A 17,776-nucleotide genomic window follows, 5' to 3' on the forward strand; every position below is an offset into this window, starting at 1 on the left:
TGCCTTATTTTTTGCTCTGGGGAATACATTATACATCCTTAATTTATCATAATCTACTTAGAGTTAATAGGGTACCATTTTAGGGACTTCTGTGGCACAGCAGTTAATAATCCACCTGCCAATGCAGCAGACACAGGTTCGAGCTCTGGTCTAGGAAGATCCCATATGCCACGGAGCAACTAAGCCCGTGCGCCACAAGTACTGAGCCTGTGCTCTAGAGGCCACGAGCCACAGCTGCTGAGCCCACATGCCACAACTACTGAAGCCTGCGCGCCTAGAGCCCGTGCTCCACAAAAAGAGAAGCCACCGCAATGAAAAGCACATGCACTACAATGAAGAGTAGCCCCAACTCACCACAACTAGAGAAAGCTTGCATGCAGCAACGAAGACCCAACGTGGCCAAAAATAAATAAATAAAATTAATTAATTAATTATTTAAAAAATAGGGTACCATTTCACATAAACTATAAAAATGTTCCAAGTATAATTCCACTTACCACCCCTGTCCTTTACATAGTTGGTGTCATATATTTTACATCTACGTAAAAATACACCGCATCTTTAAATATTACTTTTAAAATTTAAACAGTTATCTTTCAAAGACATAAGAGAATTTTTCAAAAGATCTTTTTTTTTTTTCCCGTTTACCTACATGGTTACCATTTTTGGTGCTCATCATTTTTTCCTATACATCTGAGTTTCCATGTGGTGACATTTCTTAATAATGTAATTATGTTGGCAACAGATCTCAGCTTTCTTTTTGAAAATGTTTCATCTTCAAGTTTGAAGTAAATTTTTATGGATATAATTGAATCCTGGATTCTTATAGCACTTAAAAGATGTTATTCACTGTTATCTGGCTCTACATTGCTTATGATGAGAAGTTATATCCATCATTTGTTGTGGTGCTCCTTTTTTGTAACATCTTTTTTTTTCCTCCTATGTACTTCTAAGATTTTATCTTTATCTTTGGTTTTCAGCAGTTTGATTCTAATGTACTTAAGCTGTGGATTTCTTTGCATTTTTCCTGCTTTGGGTTCACTGACCTTCTTGAATCTGTAAAATGTTGCATTTATCCAAATTGGGTAACTTTCAGCCATAATTTCTTTGACTATTTTTACCCCATTACTTTTTTTTTTTTTTTTTTTTTTTTTTTTGGCTGCATTGGGTCTTGTTGCTGTGCACAGGCTTTTTCTAGTTGCGGCAAGCAGGGGCTACTCTTCATTGTGGTGCAAGGGCTTCTCATTGCAGTGGCTTCTCTTGTTGTGGAGCACAGGCGCTAGGCACACAGGCTCAGTAGTTGTGGCTCGCAGGCTCTAGAGTGTAAGCTCAGTAGTTGTGGCTCATGGGCTTAGTTGCTCCGCAGCACATGGGATCTTCCCGGACAAGGGCTTGAACCCATGTCCCCTGCATTGGCAGGCGGATTCTTAGCCACTGTGCCACCAGAGAACTCCCTACCCCATTACTTTCATATTTTTTATCTGGGACTCGCATTACATATATGTTAGGTTGCTTGTTTTGCCAAAGTCACTGAAGTGTTTTTTCAGTCTTCCAATCATTTTTCTCTCTGTTGTTCATATTGGATAATTTCCTTTGATCTGTCTTCAAATTTCCTGATCCTTTCTTTTGCCATCTCTTATCTGCTGTTAAGTGTACCCAGTGAATTTTTCATTTCAGATATTCTATTTTTTAGTTTTAGAATTTCCATTTCCATTTGGTTCATTTTATAATTTCCCTTCTCTGTTGAGATTACCCCTTCTAGTCTCTCATTGTGATCATCTTTTTCTTAAGTCCTTAAATATATGTAAAGACCAATTAAAAAAAATTTTTTTTGCAGTTCCGACATCTACATCATCATCTTGAGGTTGGTTCTTACTGTCCACTGTTTTTCTTTACCATAACTCACGTTTTCCTTTTTTATTGCTTGAGTGGTAACTTTTGCTTGTATAATGGACATTGTGGTTGATACGTTGTAGAAACTCTGGATTCTGTTATCTTCTGAAAAGTGTTGGGTTTTGTTCTACCACGCATTTAAATTGCTGACAGATCACCTGGAGCTTAAGGAGACTTTGTTTTACACTTCCTTAGGCAAAGACTGTTTAAATTTTGCTGTTAGTCCTAGGGCAGCTTCCTTAGTTCTAGAACATTGTTTTTTGTTTTGTTTGTTTGTTTGTTTTTGTTTTGTTTCCTTACTCCTAAGATGTAAGATGTAGCCCTCCTCCAGTTTTAATTGAAAGCCCAAAGTGTTTTCCAAGTCATCTAATTTTGTGGGATTTAAACTCCAAACTGTTTCTCCTGCAGCAGGCAACCACTGAAATCTCTGTTTAGCTTATTTAGCCTTCTAGTGGTTATTTTCTTCTAGATTCTCACACAGGATTTTCTCCCTCAATTTCCAGCTGTTTTGGAAGCAGGGAGTTCTGTGTTCTGATGACTCAGTCTAATAAGAGTGCAGCTTTCTGACTGAGTTCTTGCTACTCTTCCTTAATGCTCTGGGGACTACTCTCTGGGTAAAAGTGGTATAAATGTGGATCTCTTTTTTTTCAAGGGTTGAATCCATTACAAATTCTGCATGCTTTTCATTGCTTTTCAGTGCCTATTTTAAATGGTTGATTTCTGTATTTTGTTCAGATCTTATGGCTATAGTAAGGTGGGTTAATCCAATACGAACTCCTTTGTCGTTACTGAACCTGGAATACCAGCTCTTTATTTTTTATAAAATTTGCTTCGGATGGTTAATGTATTTCTCATTATGACTTCATTAGTTCTTTTTTATCTCTATTCATAGATATGAAGAGAAGGCTACTAAAGACTTGGAAAGATACAATAGGCAAATCAAGAGAGCCATTGAACAGGAGTCGCAAGTATCATTAAAAGATGGAAAAAGAAGGATAAAACCCACCAGTGCATGGAATTTGGCACAGAACAAGTTGAAAACTTCATTATCTAATCAGCCAAAACTTGATGAGCTCTTTCAGTCCCAAATTGAAAAAAAAACCCAAAACATTAAAAAAGTTCAGATCCCATTTTCTATGGAAAACTTAAAAAAGAATTCTGATAAACATAGGAAATTTGACTTAGAAGAAACGGATGAATCTTACTTGATCCACAATCTCAAGTTTCCTGATGCATGGCTAATTACATCCAAAACAGAGATAATGTTATTAAATCCATACAGAGTGGAAGAAGCTCTCCTATTTAAAAGACTTCTTGAGAATCACAGACTTCCTGCAGAGCCACTCGAAAAGCCAATTATATTAACAGAGAGGTATGGTGAAGTAATATAATTTTTTTTACTCTAAGAACATTTATTGAAATTGAAGGTAAAAAGTTGAAAGTGTTTCCTAGCAGGGAAAAGTGGTATTTATTTAAAGAAATTTTTGTAATTTGATTTCAAATATTTAATGGAATTGCTTTTAAATAAATAATTTTAAAATATTCTAGGTAGTTTACTTCTGCAGTTAATAAATATCAAGCTCAGTTCCCCCCTGTACATTAGTGATTTCCCCAGGGTAGTTTTGACATTGGATCACCATGACTCTTCTTCATTGTGCACTCTTTGTTTTAACATTTCAAACATATACCAAAACAGAATTATTCAATGAATGCCTTTATCAACAATTATCAAGATTTTGCCACATTTACTGTCTGTCCTTGGTATATATATACATACATACATACATACACACATGTATGTTTTTCCTTTTGCTAAAGGATTTAGAATGATTCCCATCCTTAGAATTTTCAGTATGTTTCTCTCTAAAATGGCCATTTTCTTAGCCACAATGCCTTTTTTCATGCATTACACAATACTAATTCCTTGGAATTGTTCCTCATTGTCTCAGAATGTCTTTTTATAGTTTTTAAATTAAGTTTAATTTATATCTAAACGAGGTCCAACCATTACATTTTGCTTTGTATTTTAAATCTCTTCTAATATCACACCGTTAATGTATTGTAGATTCTTAGTTGCTTGTTCATTGGAATATCCCATTGTCTCTATTTGTCTCTCTTGCTTTCTTGTGATGGTGTTTAACTTGTTTTTCCCTCTCCCTTTTTTTTTTTTTTTTTTTTTTTTTTTTTGCGGTACATGGGCCTCTCACTGCTGTGGCCTCTCCCGCTGTGGAGCGCAGGCTCAGCGGGCATGGCTCAAGGGCCCAGCCGCTCCGCGGCATGTGGGATCCTCCCGGACCGGGGTACGAACCCATGTCCCCTGCATCGGCAGGCGGACTCTCAACCACTGCGCCACCAGGGAAGCCCCCCTCTCCCATTTTTAAATGGAAGTTAGCTCAGGAGGATTGAATAGATTTAGATTCTACTTTCTGGTAAGACTGCTTAATAGGTGGTGCTATGTACTTCATATTTCATCACATCAAAAGGCACTTATCACTGGGTTCAGCTGCTGACAACCTGATGTTCCATCTTAAAGTTCCCCAATAACCTTTCCATCTAATGGTTTTATCCATTGATGATTGTTGCGTGAACTAACTTTATGATAGATTGTAAAATGGGGGTATTTCCTTTTCATATCCTATGTGAGCAAATTGTTTTCTGTAAAAACAAATAACTGTTAAATAATCTAACATTTTACTTTTTTGTACTTAATATTTCTTTTTTAGTGTGACGTAGGTAGAAGAAATTATATTTATGACAAAGGAGATAAAAACCTGAAATTAAAAAGATGACAATTTGCTTTGGAGGCCAACATTCTGTTTCAGACTTCCAAGAATAAATCAGAAATCATTTAAAAAATGTATTTAAACCCTTGTGTTAAAGACCCTGCCTCCAGAAAGAAAAACAGGCCAGACCAAAAAAAATTTGATAAAGCTATCTTTTTAATTAAGGCAATAGTAATCACAGTAATTAAAACCCAGTGTCTTTTACAGTATTCTTTTAAGACCGGCTAGGAAACTGTCAAAGAAAGAATTAAAAAGAATTAATACAGCCTTAGGCTTAATTAAAACAGTTCAAAAATCTGATAGTACTTTTCTTTTTCTTCACTTAAAAAGAGCTAGGGTGTATTTGTATACTCCACTGCTTTTCTAAATGGTATTCATAAATTTTCATTTAGATCTCAAAAATATTTTTGTGCTTTATGAATTATAGGTTTTTAAAAATATTCTTCTTTGTGGCATTCTGTTATTTAAAAACAAATAAAAGTTATTATTTGGGGTCCATACTGGCCTGAGAATAAATCTTTCTTATTTGAACATGGACAGTAACAAAGCTTAATTCAAAATTGTTTTCACCTTTCTTCTGAAATATGACATCCCCATCACAGTTAATAATATAAGTTTTTAAAAACTGAGTCATAAAGAAGGTAATTATGGGTTGGGCTCAATTTTCGTGTCAGAGTTCTAATGCAGGTTGTGTAGTTTATCTCTCAACGGAGTATATAATTTAGAGATTATAAAATACAAAGAGCTCAATAATAATAACAATAATGGCTCATATTTATTGAGCTCTTACTATATGATAGGAACTTTACTAAGCCCCTTGCTTTCATGATCTTATCTTCACAATAACCATATGAGAGGTATCCACATTTTAACGAGGAAACTGAAACACAGAATGTTAAGTAACTTACCAAGGTTCATACAGTCAGTATATAAGCAGTGGATCCAGCATTCCAATCTTGACAGTAACTGTAGACCCTGCACCACTAATTTCTATACTATATCATTATCACCACCACTACCACTGCCCCCGGCTCTCAGATTGATCTTCTCAATGTTGGGTTAGACCAGACAGCACACATCTGCTATATAGCCAAAGTTCTCCTCTCCATGATATCTGCTCTTATAGCCAGTGGGGTCCTCAACCTTTCAGAGGTGATAAGCAAAGACATCATCTATTCATTTAATTTTCAAGGGGGACAAGATTTTAATGAAGAAGTAGCAGCTCATCATCCTGCACTGGATAGAATATAGAACAGTGCCTTATTTACATAGGTGTCAACTGTAACTGACACATTATTGTAAATAACATGTTACGAAGCACCTGACCAAGCCTAAAACCAGCATGAAACATTAATTTGTGCCCTAGATAATCTTTGGCCACCTCAAAATTTTATTTTGGGCTAGTACCACTCAGCGTATGCCACCTTTGGCAAACATACCATGCCTATAGTATACTGGAGGTATCTCTCCCAAGCCCTGAATTACTTTTATAAGTTCTTGGGAGAAAAAGATACATGCTTATCTTCTTATTGAAGAAACCTTGACTAGCAATAGACTATTACACAGGATGGGCTACATCAATAACTTGACAATGTGTCTTTGTAAATAAAGGTATAAAATGACGTTATTTATAAATAAAGTTTTCATTTGTATTATAGAGAGAGTACTTTTTAAATTTCACATTTAGTTTGTGAAACTAACTAACATTCTAGAAGATAGTTTCTGTCTTTTGTGTCTATTCTTCCTCCTTTCTGTACACTGTATATATGGTAGGTCTACGAAGTATTAACAGAAATGTAAAAAGGTAAAGTTTCTCACAGGGCTCCTTATACCTTTGTATTTTGGTTAGTGATAATAACACTTTTTAAAGGGCCGTCGGATTAACTTTTCTCCGTAAATTCTCTTATTTCACTTTACGTATTTAATAAGTTAAAGGGCCATAATTTCTTTTTCAGTCTTTTTAATGGATCTCATTATTTAGAGATTTTACATAAAATGACAGCAGATGACCAAAGATACAGTGGATCAACTTACCTGTCCGATCCTCGTCTCACAGCAAATGGTTTCAAGATAAAATTGATACCAGGTATGATAATGCGGTTTAATACTTCCTGACTTGGAAAAATAAGTCTTGTTCCAAAAGTTACTTTTGAGTTGTGTAATTTACAGATATCACGGTATATTTTTGTCTCACCAAAAGTACAGCGTCAGCTTTGTAAAAACAGTCATATTTCAGAAAGATCACCTCTGCCTGAAACAAGCAAGTTTAGCATCTCTTTCAGTCCATTGCCTTGTATTTTAGCATTTCCATAACTAATCAAGTAATTGTAATTTTTGCCATCCTTTGTCACAATATGCAAACTGCCTGCAGTGTTTAACTAAATTATTAAATACTCCTTAGATGATGAAGCAGAAATAGACATGTAGGGTACTAGAATTGACTAACAAAATGAAACATCTCTTTTCCTTTTTTAAAAGCATTTACTTGTTTTGCCAATTAGATGTGTAGCATCAACAGTCTTACTGTTTGGAGAGTGGATGATTTGATTCCATGGCTTTGCTAAAAAACCTGTCATAATACTGTTTGCTTACTGTGGAAATTCACTAGGTGGGGAGAAAAAAGAAAATTCTTCTGGCTAGGAGACTTCGGTTTTCCTGGCTGGCCCCTCCTCTCTTCTTTCATAGTTTCCATACTTAACTGCCTTCTGCCCTAGCTACCTAGGCCAGTCTTGTCCTATTACTTTGCTTTCATCTGGTATCAAGCAGCACAAAGGTACCAGGAAGAGTGATTCCACTGTCCCTTCCTCCACCCTCCCCTAAACTTGCCATGACCAAAGTGTACAAAAACAAAACAATGTAGAAAATTTTTAAAGGATTGTTTTACTGAGACATGAAAAGAAAATAAGTAAAAACAATGTACAAAACCATGAAATGGAATATATACAGAAAATGCTTTGGTGTTCCAAACTTTAACTTTATTGACTAGCAGTTTTAAGAAAACCTACCCAGAACTTCTTTCCTCCTAACCTCAATCCTGGATATTTAGATTTGGAGTAAAGAGTTAGTCCAAATCCCACCTCTGCCATTTAAAAACACATGTTGTAGGGAAAGTCAGTTGGCCTCAGTGTTACCTCATCAATAACAACTAATAATTATTATGTGCATGGCAGTAGTCTAAGTATTTAATGTATTAATTCATTTGATCTTTCTAATAGCCCTGTGGTTCTGTTACTGTGCCCATTTTTTATAAATAGAAAAATTGAGGCATGGAGAAACTAAGTTTGCCTAAGGGTACAGACTAGTGGTAGAACCAGGATATGAACCCAAGCAATCTGCCTTTAAAACCAACTCTTAACTAATTTATGTTGATTTCCTATTAAAATTGATGTATTTACTTCATGAAGTTGTTAGCACTAAACTAGGTACTTAGGTAAATCAGCATAGTACTTGGCAATGGTATGTGTTCAGATATTCTCTTTTCTTCCAGCACCCCCTTTCTGACCTGAACTGACTTGTAGTCATTTTTTTGGTCCTCCTAGAAATCTTTCATCCTCAGGACTTCTGACGTTTTAAAAATTTATTTGAAGCGTGAAGCAAGGAGTTTATGTATGTGTATGTGTGTGTGTAGCAAGATTTTTTTTTCTTAATCTATTTTCATAATTATGTGGCATTGGTGGCAGGTACTTTTTTTTTTCATGAAAGATGTTATCACAACAATTTTTTTTAAGTTAGGATAACTACCTGCCTGTTCCAAGAGCATGTTTGTTTTTGAGTTACCCAGTAAGTTTCTGTGTCACAGATGCTTTCAGCTCTCAGCTTGTAGAGAATGTTTTTAAGTCCTGTAAATGCCAGGTACTTTGCATGGTACCAAAGATATGGAAATGAATAAGCCAGTCATCTGCGAACTGACTTGATTTGATCGGAATTAACTTTACTTCAATTATCATCAGCATTATTTCTCTTCTCAGTAACAGATCAAGTTAAAGGCATTCGTTTTTTTCCTTCATTTTTTTAAAACCATTTTTTCATTCATTAATTTTTATGTCATGTTTTCTTAAAGACCATTTCTCCGTCTTTTAGTGAGAGTTTTGTTGTATTGGACTAACTTTTGATCAGCAGTTTGCCAGTTGTCATAAAACATCTTTAGATAAAAGCACTTGAAAGAGGAAGAATACATCTGGCTTTAAGGAAAAAGATTCTGAATGTGACCCTAAGAACTTTGCTTGTTAATGAGAATAGCTTTTGTTCTGTATCAATAAGAATTACACATTTTAGGAACTGAAAACTTGTCAAACCACTTATTGAAGTATTTTCGGGAAATTGGGAAGCATTTCACAGAATTTTATGGAAACTTCTTGAACATGATTCCAAATGTCTCTAAGTTTTCCATATCTAAATTTTGCAAGCACAGATATTAAAATATTGCTCCATTTCCTTGTTTGTTGCCATATACTTTTTACCCATATCCACAAATAATTCTGTGAAATGTGTATAATTTTCCAGCATTCATGTAGACAGTATTAGACTTTTCAGTCAAATCATACTGTAAATGGTATAGAAGCAACAATAGTGAAAAGTCTCTTGACTGATAAATTTTACTATCTGTATAAAAAGATGTGAACTGGAATATTCTGCTACTTCCTCTTTGCCTATCTAAACCCTGTTTCAAGTCCCATTTAAGTTCCCCTGGTTGCTCAAACTCTCATTTTGTCTTCCTTCACTGAGCTCTGTATTTTACCCCTTAACACTTGATTACGTATTTCTTATATTATTCTCCAGTTGTTTCCAGGGAATAACATTAGGATGCCTTCTCTGTTTAGTATACCACCAGTTCATCTGCCATTCAGGTCAAGGAACTAGTCTGTAACTGGGAACAGGTTAGGAATAGGGTCGTTGACATCTCAGGACCTGAAACTCTTCAAGCTACATCACTCCTCTTTTAAAATTTTTCCATTGATAGCTACCACTTACCAACATGGGACTGTCTCTTTTTTTTGTTTGTTTTTTTACTTATAGGTACTTATAGGTAACATTTTGTGGTCTCCAATATTAAGAACACTGTTACACAGATATAACCAAAGAAAACAAATTTCTGCTATTTTCTAAAATCATAAAATGCATTCTAAAGCCAAATTTGATGCTTGGGAATATATGCTGTTATGGATATTTTACCCCACTATATATCCACTCATGTTGCTACTTTTTAGTTTTATTTTAATCACTAAATCATTTAGTTTAAATAATAGATAATATGTCAGATTTAAACATTATTCTAGTAAAATAAACATTAGTATTTCATTTCCTCAAATTGCTAATATATTAATAAGTTACTATAGTGGTAATCATTTTGTAGTTTATATGTGTTTATCAACACTTTGTACACCGTAAACTTACACAGTATTATATGTCAAATATATCTCAATAAAGCTGGAAGAAAATAAGTTACTATGTGAGTATTTTTATAATAACCTGTTAAGTTAAACTAATCATAGAAATAATTCAGGTTTTTAGATATTAAACCAGTAGGCTAGAATTTGAACAGCAGCAGTTGTTAAAACATTTAAACCAGTTTTATTTTAATAAATAATAATGGGGCTCCATTTTCTCTCCAAAGTAAGAAATGTTCTAAATAAATGTAGGGAACAGAACAACAGTAACTGAGATTAAATTAAATGATGTAAAGCACTTGAGCACTTACGACTTAATGTGAATGTGAAATCCTATGCGAAATTATTATTTGTTCTTCAACTAAGGAACAAAACTTTTTCCTGACTCTATTAAATTCTAATGAAGGTTAACTAAATATTTTAACAGTGATTTTGTTTTTAATAGACATTTTCTGGAATATAGTTTAAACAAAACTAACTATATATGTGGTTTTATTTATTTTTTTCCTTTAGGAGTTTCCATTGCTGAAAACTACTTGGAAATAGAAGGAATGGCTAATTGTCTTCCATTCTATGGAGTGATGGATTTAAAAGAAATTCTTAACGCTATATTAAACAAAAATGCAAAGGAAGTTTATGAATGTAGACCTCGCAAAGTGATAAGTTATTTAGAGGTATGCATTATTAGCTTATGTAGATTGTCTAGGTTTTAAGATACTTAACTTTTCCTTAATAAAATAGTAAATGGTTTCAAAATAGTAAAGTTTCTATAAGGCTTATTATCTGTTTGCAAGAGGAAATACTATTTTAAAAAAAAAATTCCATTAAAAGTTTCACATCATGGACTGGTTGTGGTAAACTCTATCATGGATCCTTACTATAACATTATTTCTTGAATACATATTGAGGAAGAGCCTTATGCATGAGACACTCTGTGAAGTTTTTTGTTTTGTTTTGTTTTGTTTTGTTTTGTTTAGAAGGGATTCAAAATTGCTCCACCTTGATGCCAAACACTTGTCTAAAAAGAACTGTAATGTATGTGATTTTTAAGCCCTGATCTCTTCAAGAGCAAAAGAGGGGAGGGGGAATGAAAAATGTAGATTATTGAATAAATGGAAATTTTCATTTTCTAGCAGTATCTACCACAGATGAGAAGTAAAAGTGGATTAAAAAATAAATTCAAAAGTAATAGAGGATGGAGGCAGGTTATAAAGTTTTAAATGTCCAAGTGTTGGGCATTTGGTGGTAAAACAATAGTGATTGTCTCTGTATTGAGGTTCTGTCCCTCAAGGTTGACTCGTGTTATTTTGAACTTTATAATAAAGTTTATTTTCTTCCTTTTAAAAAATGAGTCATTTTTGTTTAGACTGTGATCATGGTGGGCCGTGAATTCTGAGGGTCAGATTTCCTCAACAGGAAAGTCCATTCTTTACCCTTCCTGAAGATTATAGTCAGTAGCATTCTGTGAATACTTCAAGAGGTTTGTCCTATGGAACTTGCCAACCTATTGTGGAGGCAATTCAACACTGATAGTTTCTAGGGACCTGAAACTTTTCTTGTGAAGGAGTTGGTATAAACTAAATAAAGGTTGAGGGAGTTGTGGGTAGTGTTTTGTGTATCAAAGAACAACATGGGAAGAAGTAAGATTTCAGAAATAAGAGGAAAAAAATGATTGGGATTAGTTACAAATACTTTTACTAATACTGTACCTCTCATTATGTTAAGGCAATAGTGGATGTGATTCTTAGGGAAGATAGTCTAAGGGAAAAAGAGAACTTCTGTCAGAACCATAGTTATACTTCCATTGACGGTCAAGCTGAATAAGATGAATCGAAGATAACGATAGAAGAGTAAAAAAAGAATCAAGGGAGGAGTGGATATACAAGTCAAGGGAGGAAAGAAACTTAAAAATAAATAAGTAGTATCACATTCTCTATAGGGTATAGTTGCTAGAAGACCAGCAGGTGTGGCTGCTAGATGGCAGTTACATCCTACAAGAGAGCCATAACGGAAAAGTAGTAGTGATAGTGAAAGAGTGGGAGCAGTGGTGAAAAGTGTAGGCAGCAAGTTACATGGTGGTGAAGGGACAAAAAGAGAACATGTTTGTATTGAATTCATTGAAAAAGTCTTACAGTAAAAGATTGAAGAGCAGATGTTCCAGAAGAGGCAGGAAGGGAGATGAGTTAACAATATAAGCTTTAGAGAGGTGAAACCATTCTCTGAATCAAGAGCAGACGAGGGGGAGAGCTTTAAAGTGAAAGTAAAAATATTTTGAGGTAAACTTGAGAGAAGTCATGTATGATATATGTGGTAATGAAATAGGAGAGGTTATCTGCTGAGAGTGAAGAGGCTGGGGAGGCACTTGAGGATTTGAGTATATTGGAAACGATGTGAAAATAAGAGCTGCAGGTACTTCAAGAGAAGGTTGATTAGAGAAGAATAGGATATTCAAATGACATTAAAGGCTCATAAGAGCTAATATTGGTATTGGATCCAGCCAGCGAGTTTTGTGATTCTCCAACAATGCTCGGTAGAATTTATCCAAGTGTAAGGATTAGCAAGAGGAATATGGTGTAAGAGAAAAAGGGTGAGTAACGAAATTTGAACACATATTATACATAAGAAACTGTTTAATCCTAGAGGGATATAAAGATGAATTAGATTCTAGTAAGAACCTGCCCTTAGATTCTAGTTGGAATCTAGAGGGAATGCAGGAAGCGAAGCTAGAGATAGTATCTTTAATGCCTCACTAACTATTCACACCTGAAGTATGGAAAGATGACAGAAGGGTGCTTGTGGGCCAGGAGAATTAGGAAGGATTGAGGAGATTAAAGGTCAAAGTGAAGAAGAAGAATAGATTTAGTTGGAATAAAGGAAGCCGGATGATCTGAAAGATAATGGGAGAGAGTATGTGGTTAGAATAATGTTAGCATTCAGGATCTTTGAAGTAAAACAGTTTTTGAAAAAAATAAATCTTAAAACAAGCCAACTTCACTAATGCTATTTTACCCCCAAACTGTCAGTCTTCCCTATCTCAGAAAACAGCACTACCATACCAAAAATTATCCTTGATTCTGCATCCTTCATAACCAGTCCATCAGCAAGTCTTGACTTTACCTCCAACTCATGTCAGGAGTCTTTTATAACTCCCTCCATCTCCACTACTATCTCCCTAGTCAAAAACTCACCAGAGATTGCATTGAATCCATAGATTGCCTTGAGTAGTATGTTCATTTTAACTATTCTTTCAATCCAAGAACATGGTATATCTATCTGTTTGTGTCATCTTCAGTTTCTTAGATTAGTGTCATAGTTTTCCAAGTACAGGTAGGTGTACTCCTAGGTAGGTGTACTCCTAGGTATTTTACTCTTTTTGATGCAATGGTAAATGGGGTTATGTCCTTAATTTCTCTTTCTGATAGTGTATAGAAATGCAACAGATTTCTGTATATTAATTTTGTATTCTGCAAATTTGCTGAATTCATGATGAGCTCTAGTAGTTTTCTGGTGGCATCTTTAGAATTTTCTATGTATAGCATCATGTCATCTGCAAACAGTGACAGTTTTACTTCTTCCTTTCCAATTTGGATTCCTTTTATTATTTTTCTTATCTGATTGCTGTGGCTACAACTTTCAATACTGTGTTGAATAAAAATGGTGAGAGTGGGCAACCTTGTCTTGTTCCTGATGGTAGAGGAAATGCTTTCAGCTTTTCACCATTGAGTATGATGTTGGCTGTGGGTTTGTCATAAATGGGCTTTATTATGTTGATATATGTTCCCTCTGTGCCTACTTTCTAGAGAGTTTTTATCATAAATGGATGTTGAATTTTGTCAAGAGTTTTTTCTGCATCTGTTGAGGTTATCATATGGTATATATTCAATGGAATACTACTCAGCCATAAAAAAGAAGGAAAATTTGCAACAACATGGGTGGGCTTGGAGGGTATTATGCTAAGTGAAATAAGTCAGACAGAGAAAGACAAATACTGTATGATATTACTTATATGTGGAATTAAAAAAATACAACAAACCAGTGAATATAATAACAAAAAAGAAACAGTCTCACAGATATAAAGAACAATTGAGTGGTTACCAGTGGGGAGAGGTAATATAGAGGCAATATAGGAGTATGGGATTAATGATTAGCTTATAAAATAAGCTACAAGGATATACTGTATGACACAGGGAATATAGCCAGGTTTTATAGTAACTGTAAATGAAGTGTAACCTTTAAAAATTATGAATACTATATTGTACACCTGTAACTTACATAATATTGTATGTTACACTCAATAAAAAAAATATATATATATATATATAATTAATTAATTTTTAAAAACAGCTCTCACCAGGACTGCAGTGATTGCCTGCAAGACTCCTGCTTCTCTTCTTGACCTGCCTCAAGCCATACTGCACAAAGTAGCCAGACTGATGGTTTTAAAATGTGAAACGAATGTCAGGCTTTTGCTTAAAAACCCTCTGGTTACTTCCCTGTGCATTCAGATTAATACCCAAATTGCTTACCCTGTCCCAAAGGGTGATGGGGCCCCTGCCTAACTCCGTTTCTCGTTTATCTCTTCACTTTAGTAACTCTGCTGCTCCCACACTGACCATTCAGTTCTTTCTGTTCCCTCTGTCTGAAATGCTTTTCTTTCCCCATCATCTTTGCATCATAGTTCCTTAAATTGAAGCTTAATTGTCACCTGGAGGAAGCTTTTCCTAATCACACAATCACTCTCTATCACGTTGCCCAGTTTAATTTTGTGCACTATTAGTCGCTGAAATTGTCTTTGTATTTTTATCTTTCTGCTTCTCTGCACTAGAATGTCAGTTTTAGAAGAGCAAGGATCTTGTTTGTCTTGTTCTCTGCTGTATTCCTAGAACCTACAGCAGTGACTAGCATATAATTGGTGTTTAATAAATATTTGTTGAGTGAGTAAATAATAAAAGAATATAATCAATTTTCTGTCTTCCTCCTTGCCAGTAAAAACCTGTTTTTCTGCTTCAGGGTATATCACAGTAAAATGTATTGCTTTCTCTCCACAGGGAGAAGCAGTGCGTCTGTCTAGACAGTTACCCATGTACTTATCAAAAGAGGACATCCAGGATATTATCTACAGAATGAAGCACCAATTTGGAAATGAAATTAAAGGCTGTGTTCATGGTCGCCCATTTTTTCATCATTTAACCCATCTCCCAGAAGCTACATGATTAAATATGTTTAAGAAAATTTGTTACTATTGAAATCGATATGGTCATAAAATAATATGAGTTGGGTTTCAAACTGTCTTTGTACTATCATGTGTCAAATGGTTGTTTTATAAGTAAGGATTCACTGGCCTGTTTGTATACTGAAAAAAATTTTCCAAAACTGTAAAAATCTTAAATAAACTAATATAGACTATTCATTTTATTCTCAAGAACCAGCCTTCATAATAATTATTGGTTGTAAACTCCAAATTGAAAAATACTTACTGTTCTTGGGTGGTTGATTTGCTAGGTTCTATGGATCTAATTGTATCCTCCAGACTTGTACATTGAAGCGCTAGCCCCCAGTGTGATGGTATTTGGAGATGGGCCTTTTGGAGAGGTAATTTGGTTTAGATGAAGTCATGAGGTGGTGCCCTCATGGTAGGATTAGTGCCCTTATAAGAAGAAATAACAGAGAGTTTGCCCATTCTCTCTTCTTCTCCCACCCCCCCATCCCCACCACCACCACCACTCCGCCCCAGCTGCCATGTGAGGACAGAGAGAAAAAGTGGCCCTCTGTAATCCAGGAATAGAGCTCTCACCAGAAACCAACCATGTCAGCCCCTTGACCTTGGACTTCTAGCCTCTGGAACTATGAAAAAATGTCTTGTGCTTTTAAGCCACGAGTCTATAGTATTTTGTTATGGCAGCCTGATCTAATACAATGGGTCAGTCCTGTGCAGGGAGAATCACAGACTCAACTGGTATATATGGCAGAAGTTATCAATCTTGTGTAAAGTAGGATTGAGAGGGAGTGGGGAAAAAGTAAGAAAATGAAATTCAGAGAAAGAAGATAAAACATAGATTCGAAAACCCTGCTATTTACCTCTATTTGGGAGTAACAGTTGAGAAGTTGCTGTCTCTTATATGGAAATTATTGGGCTCTGGGATTAAAATTTGTCAGAACATAGGAAGATCCAGATTTTTAACAAAATTTAGATTGAGTATTCATTGTGCATGTGTCCTTTCAAAAACCAGATCCCAAGATGTTAAAAAAAAATTATAAAATAGTTAAATAAAAAAACAGATCCCACAAGTGCACCAAAGTACTTAATTTACAAAAAGTTGCAACATGATTTTTAGTGAATATATTTGTTATATAAAATAATATACAGGATACAGTGTCCCCACATTCACACCACCTGTAGTTTTCAAGGAGAATTTTAAAATTCTTAAAGACACTTGTGTTAAGAGGTACAAATAGTGATAATTTATACCTGTAGCCAGGACTTTTTTCCTAACATTGTCCTGTTTCCAACAACCCAAATACTAGAGGTTTTTTCCCCCATTAATCCCTTTAATTACTTGGGGCCCCTCTCTGGAAGACCTTTCTGGGAGTAATCCTTTTTAATTTACTGGGTAAATTGAGGAAAGAGAAGTTCAGAGAGATACTGAGAAAGACAAAATTTGCATCATCCTTTGTACCAATCCTAAGCAAAATTTTGGAGTCATTTTCCAGCTGACGTAATCTGTTAAGAGGTCCTACAATGGCTTCTTAGATGAATAAACTCATTTTGCGTTTTCTTTCCAGTCCTGGATTCTATCAGGTCAAGGTAGTAATTATGACAGCAGGTATTTATCACTTGTTCACTAGATCCACTGTGCACTTACCTTGTATGATCTCATTAATGTTCACATCAGATTTAGGATTGTAGGTACTATTGAGTCTCCAATCCCAGAGCTCGTGTTCCTTACCACGTTCATTGCTTGCCATGGGAAGCAGGCCCTATTCGTTAGAGTCTACGGAAGTATTTGGGAAAAGAAGAAAATTATAAAGCAGCCCCTGATGCCACTCTAAGCAATACTAGATCAACTTTGAGCTGCAATTTACTGACTCTGGTGGGCAGGATCGGGGCCAGTTCTGCTGAGGCCCCGCCTCCTGGCTCCCGAAGAGGGCGCAGAAGTCCCGCCCCCACGCACCACCCTCCCCATCCCCCATAGGCCCTGACGGCAGCGGCGGCGGCGGCAGCCGCAGCAGCAGCATTGGCAGCAGTAGGTGCTGCCACGGGACAAAATGGCTGGAGGAGGCGGAAGCGTCTGCGAAGCTCTGGCTCCTAGGATGGAGGTAACGGCCGCTGCAGTTTAGGAAGCTGATGGTGGGGATTAAGGGCGATGCGAGGAGATCTGGAGGGAAAGGAAAGCCTCCCAAATTGCCCATTTTTCTCGCTAGGTTACGGCTTGGCCGGGAAGAGGGAGGATTCTTAAGGTTTGATCCTCCCAAAGTGCTCTTGAGACCCAAGGGCCTTGCTTAGCATTCCACCCTCGGCCATAACAGGGGTGACGCCGAACCCATGCGGTGGTGAGGCCTGAAGTCCCCTTTGGATGGACCTTTCACCTTGTGTGGTCCCGCCGTGTGCGGTCTCGCAGTGCCTACGAGGTTTCAGATATTTAACGTACTGAAAAGTGTTAGACCTGAATTCAGGTGGATAGATTTTTGTTGTTATTTTCATTGGCTGTTTGA

The 17,776-nt window shown here is 35.9% G+C and overlaps 1 protein-coding gene across 6 annotated transcripts in view; it reads left to right on the forward strand.

The window, feature by feature from the left end:
• Positions 1–15,475, forward strand: part of PMS1 (PMS1 homolog 1, mismatch repair system component) — a 98,424-nt gene extending 82,949 nt beyond the window's left edge. For 2 of the 6 annotated variants that reach the window (XM_065880251.1, XM_065880252.1), the window contains exons 8-11: positions 2,786–3,265; positions 6,632–6,762; positions 10,577–10,737; positions 15,112–15,276. In XM_065880251.1, coding sequence (XP_065736323.1) covers positions 2,786–3,265; positions 6,632–6,762; positions 10,577–10,737; positions 15,112–15,276 — 937 coding nt within the window. Of the gene's footprint in view, positions 1–2,785; positions 3,266–6,631; positions 6,763–10,576; positions 10,738–15,111 lie in introns of all 6 variants that reach the window. The other 4 variants (XM_065880253.1, XM_065880254.1, XM_065880250.1 and 1 more) reach the window with 3 other exon arrangements.
• Positions 15,476–17,776: the final 2,301 nt, after the last annotated feature.

This window comes from Phocoena phocoena, chromosome 7, assembly GCF_963924675.1.
Source record: "Phocoena phocoena chromosome 7, mPhoPho1.1, whole genome shotgun sequence".
NCBI classification, from domain to species: Eukaryota; Metazoa; Chordata; class Mammalia; order Artiodactyla; family Phocoenidae; genus Phocoena; species Phocoena phocoena.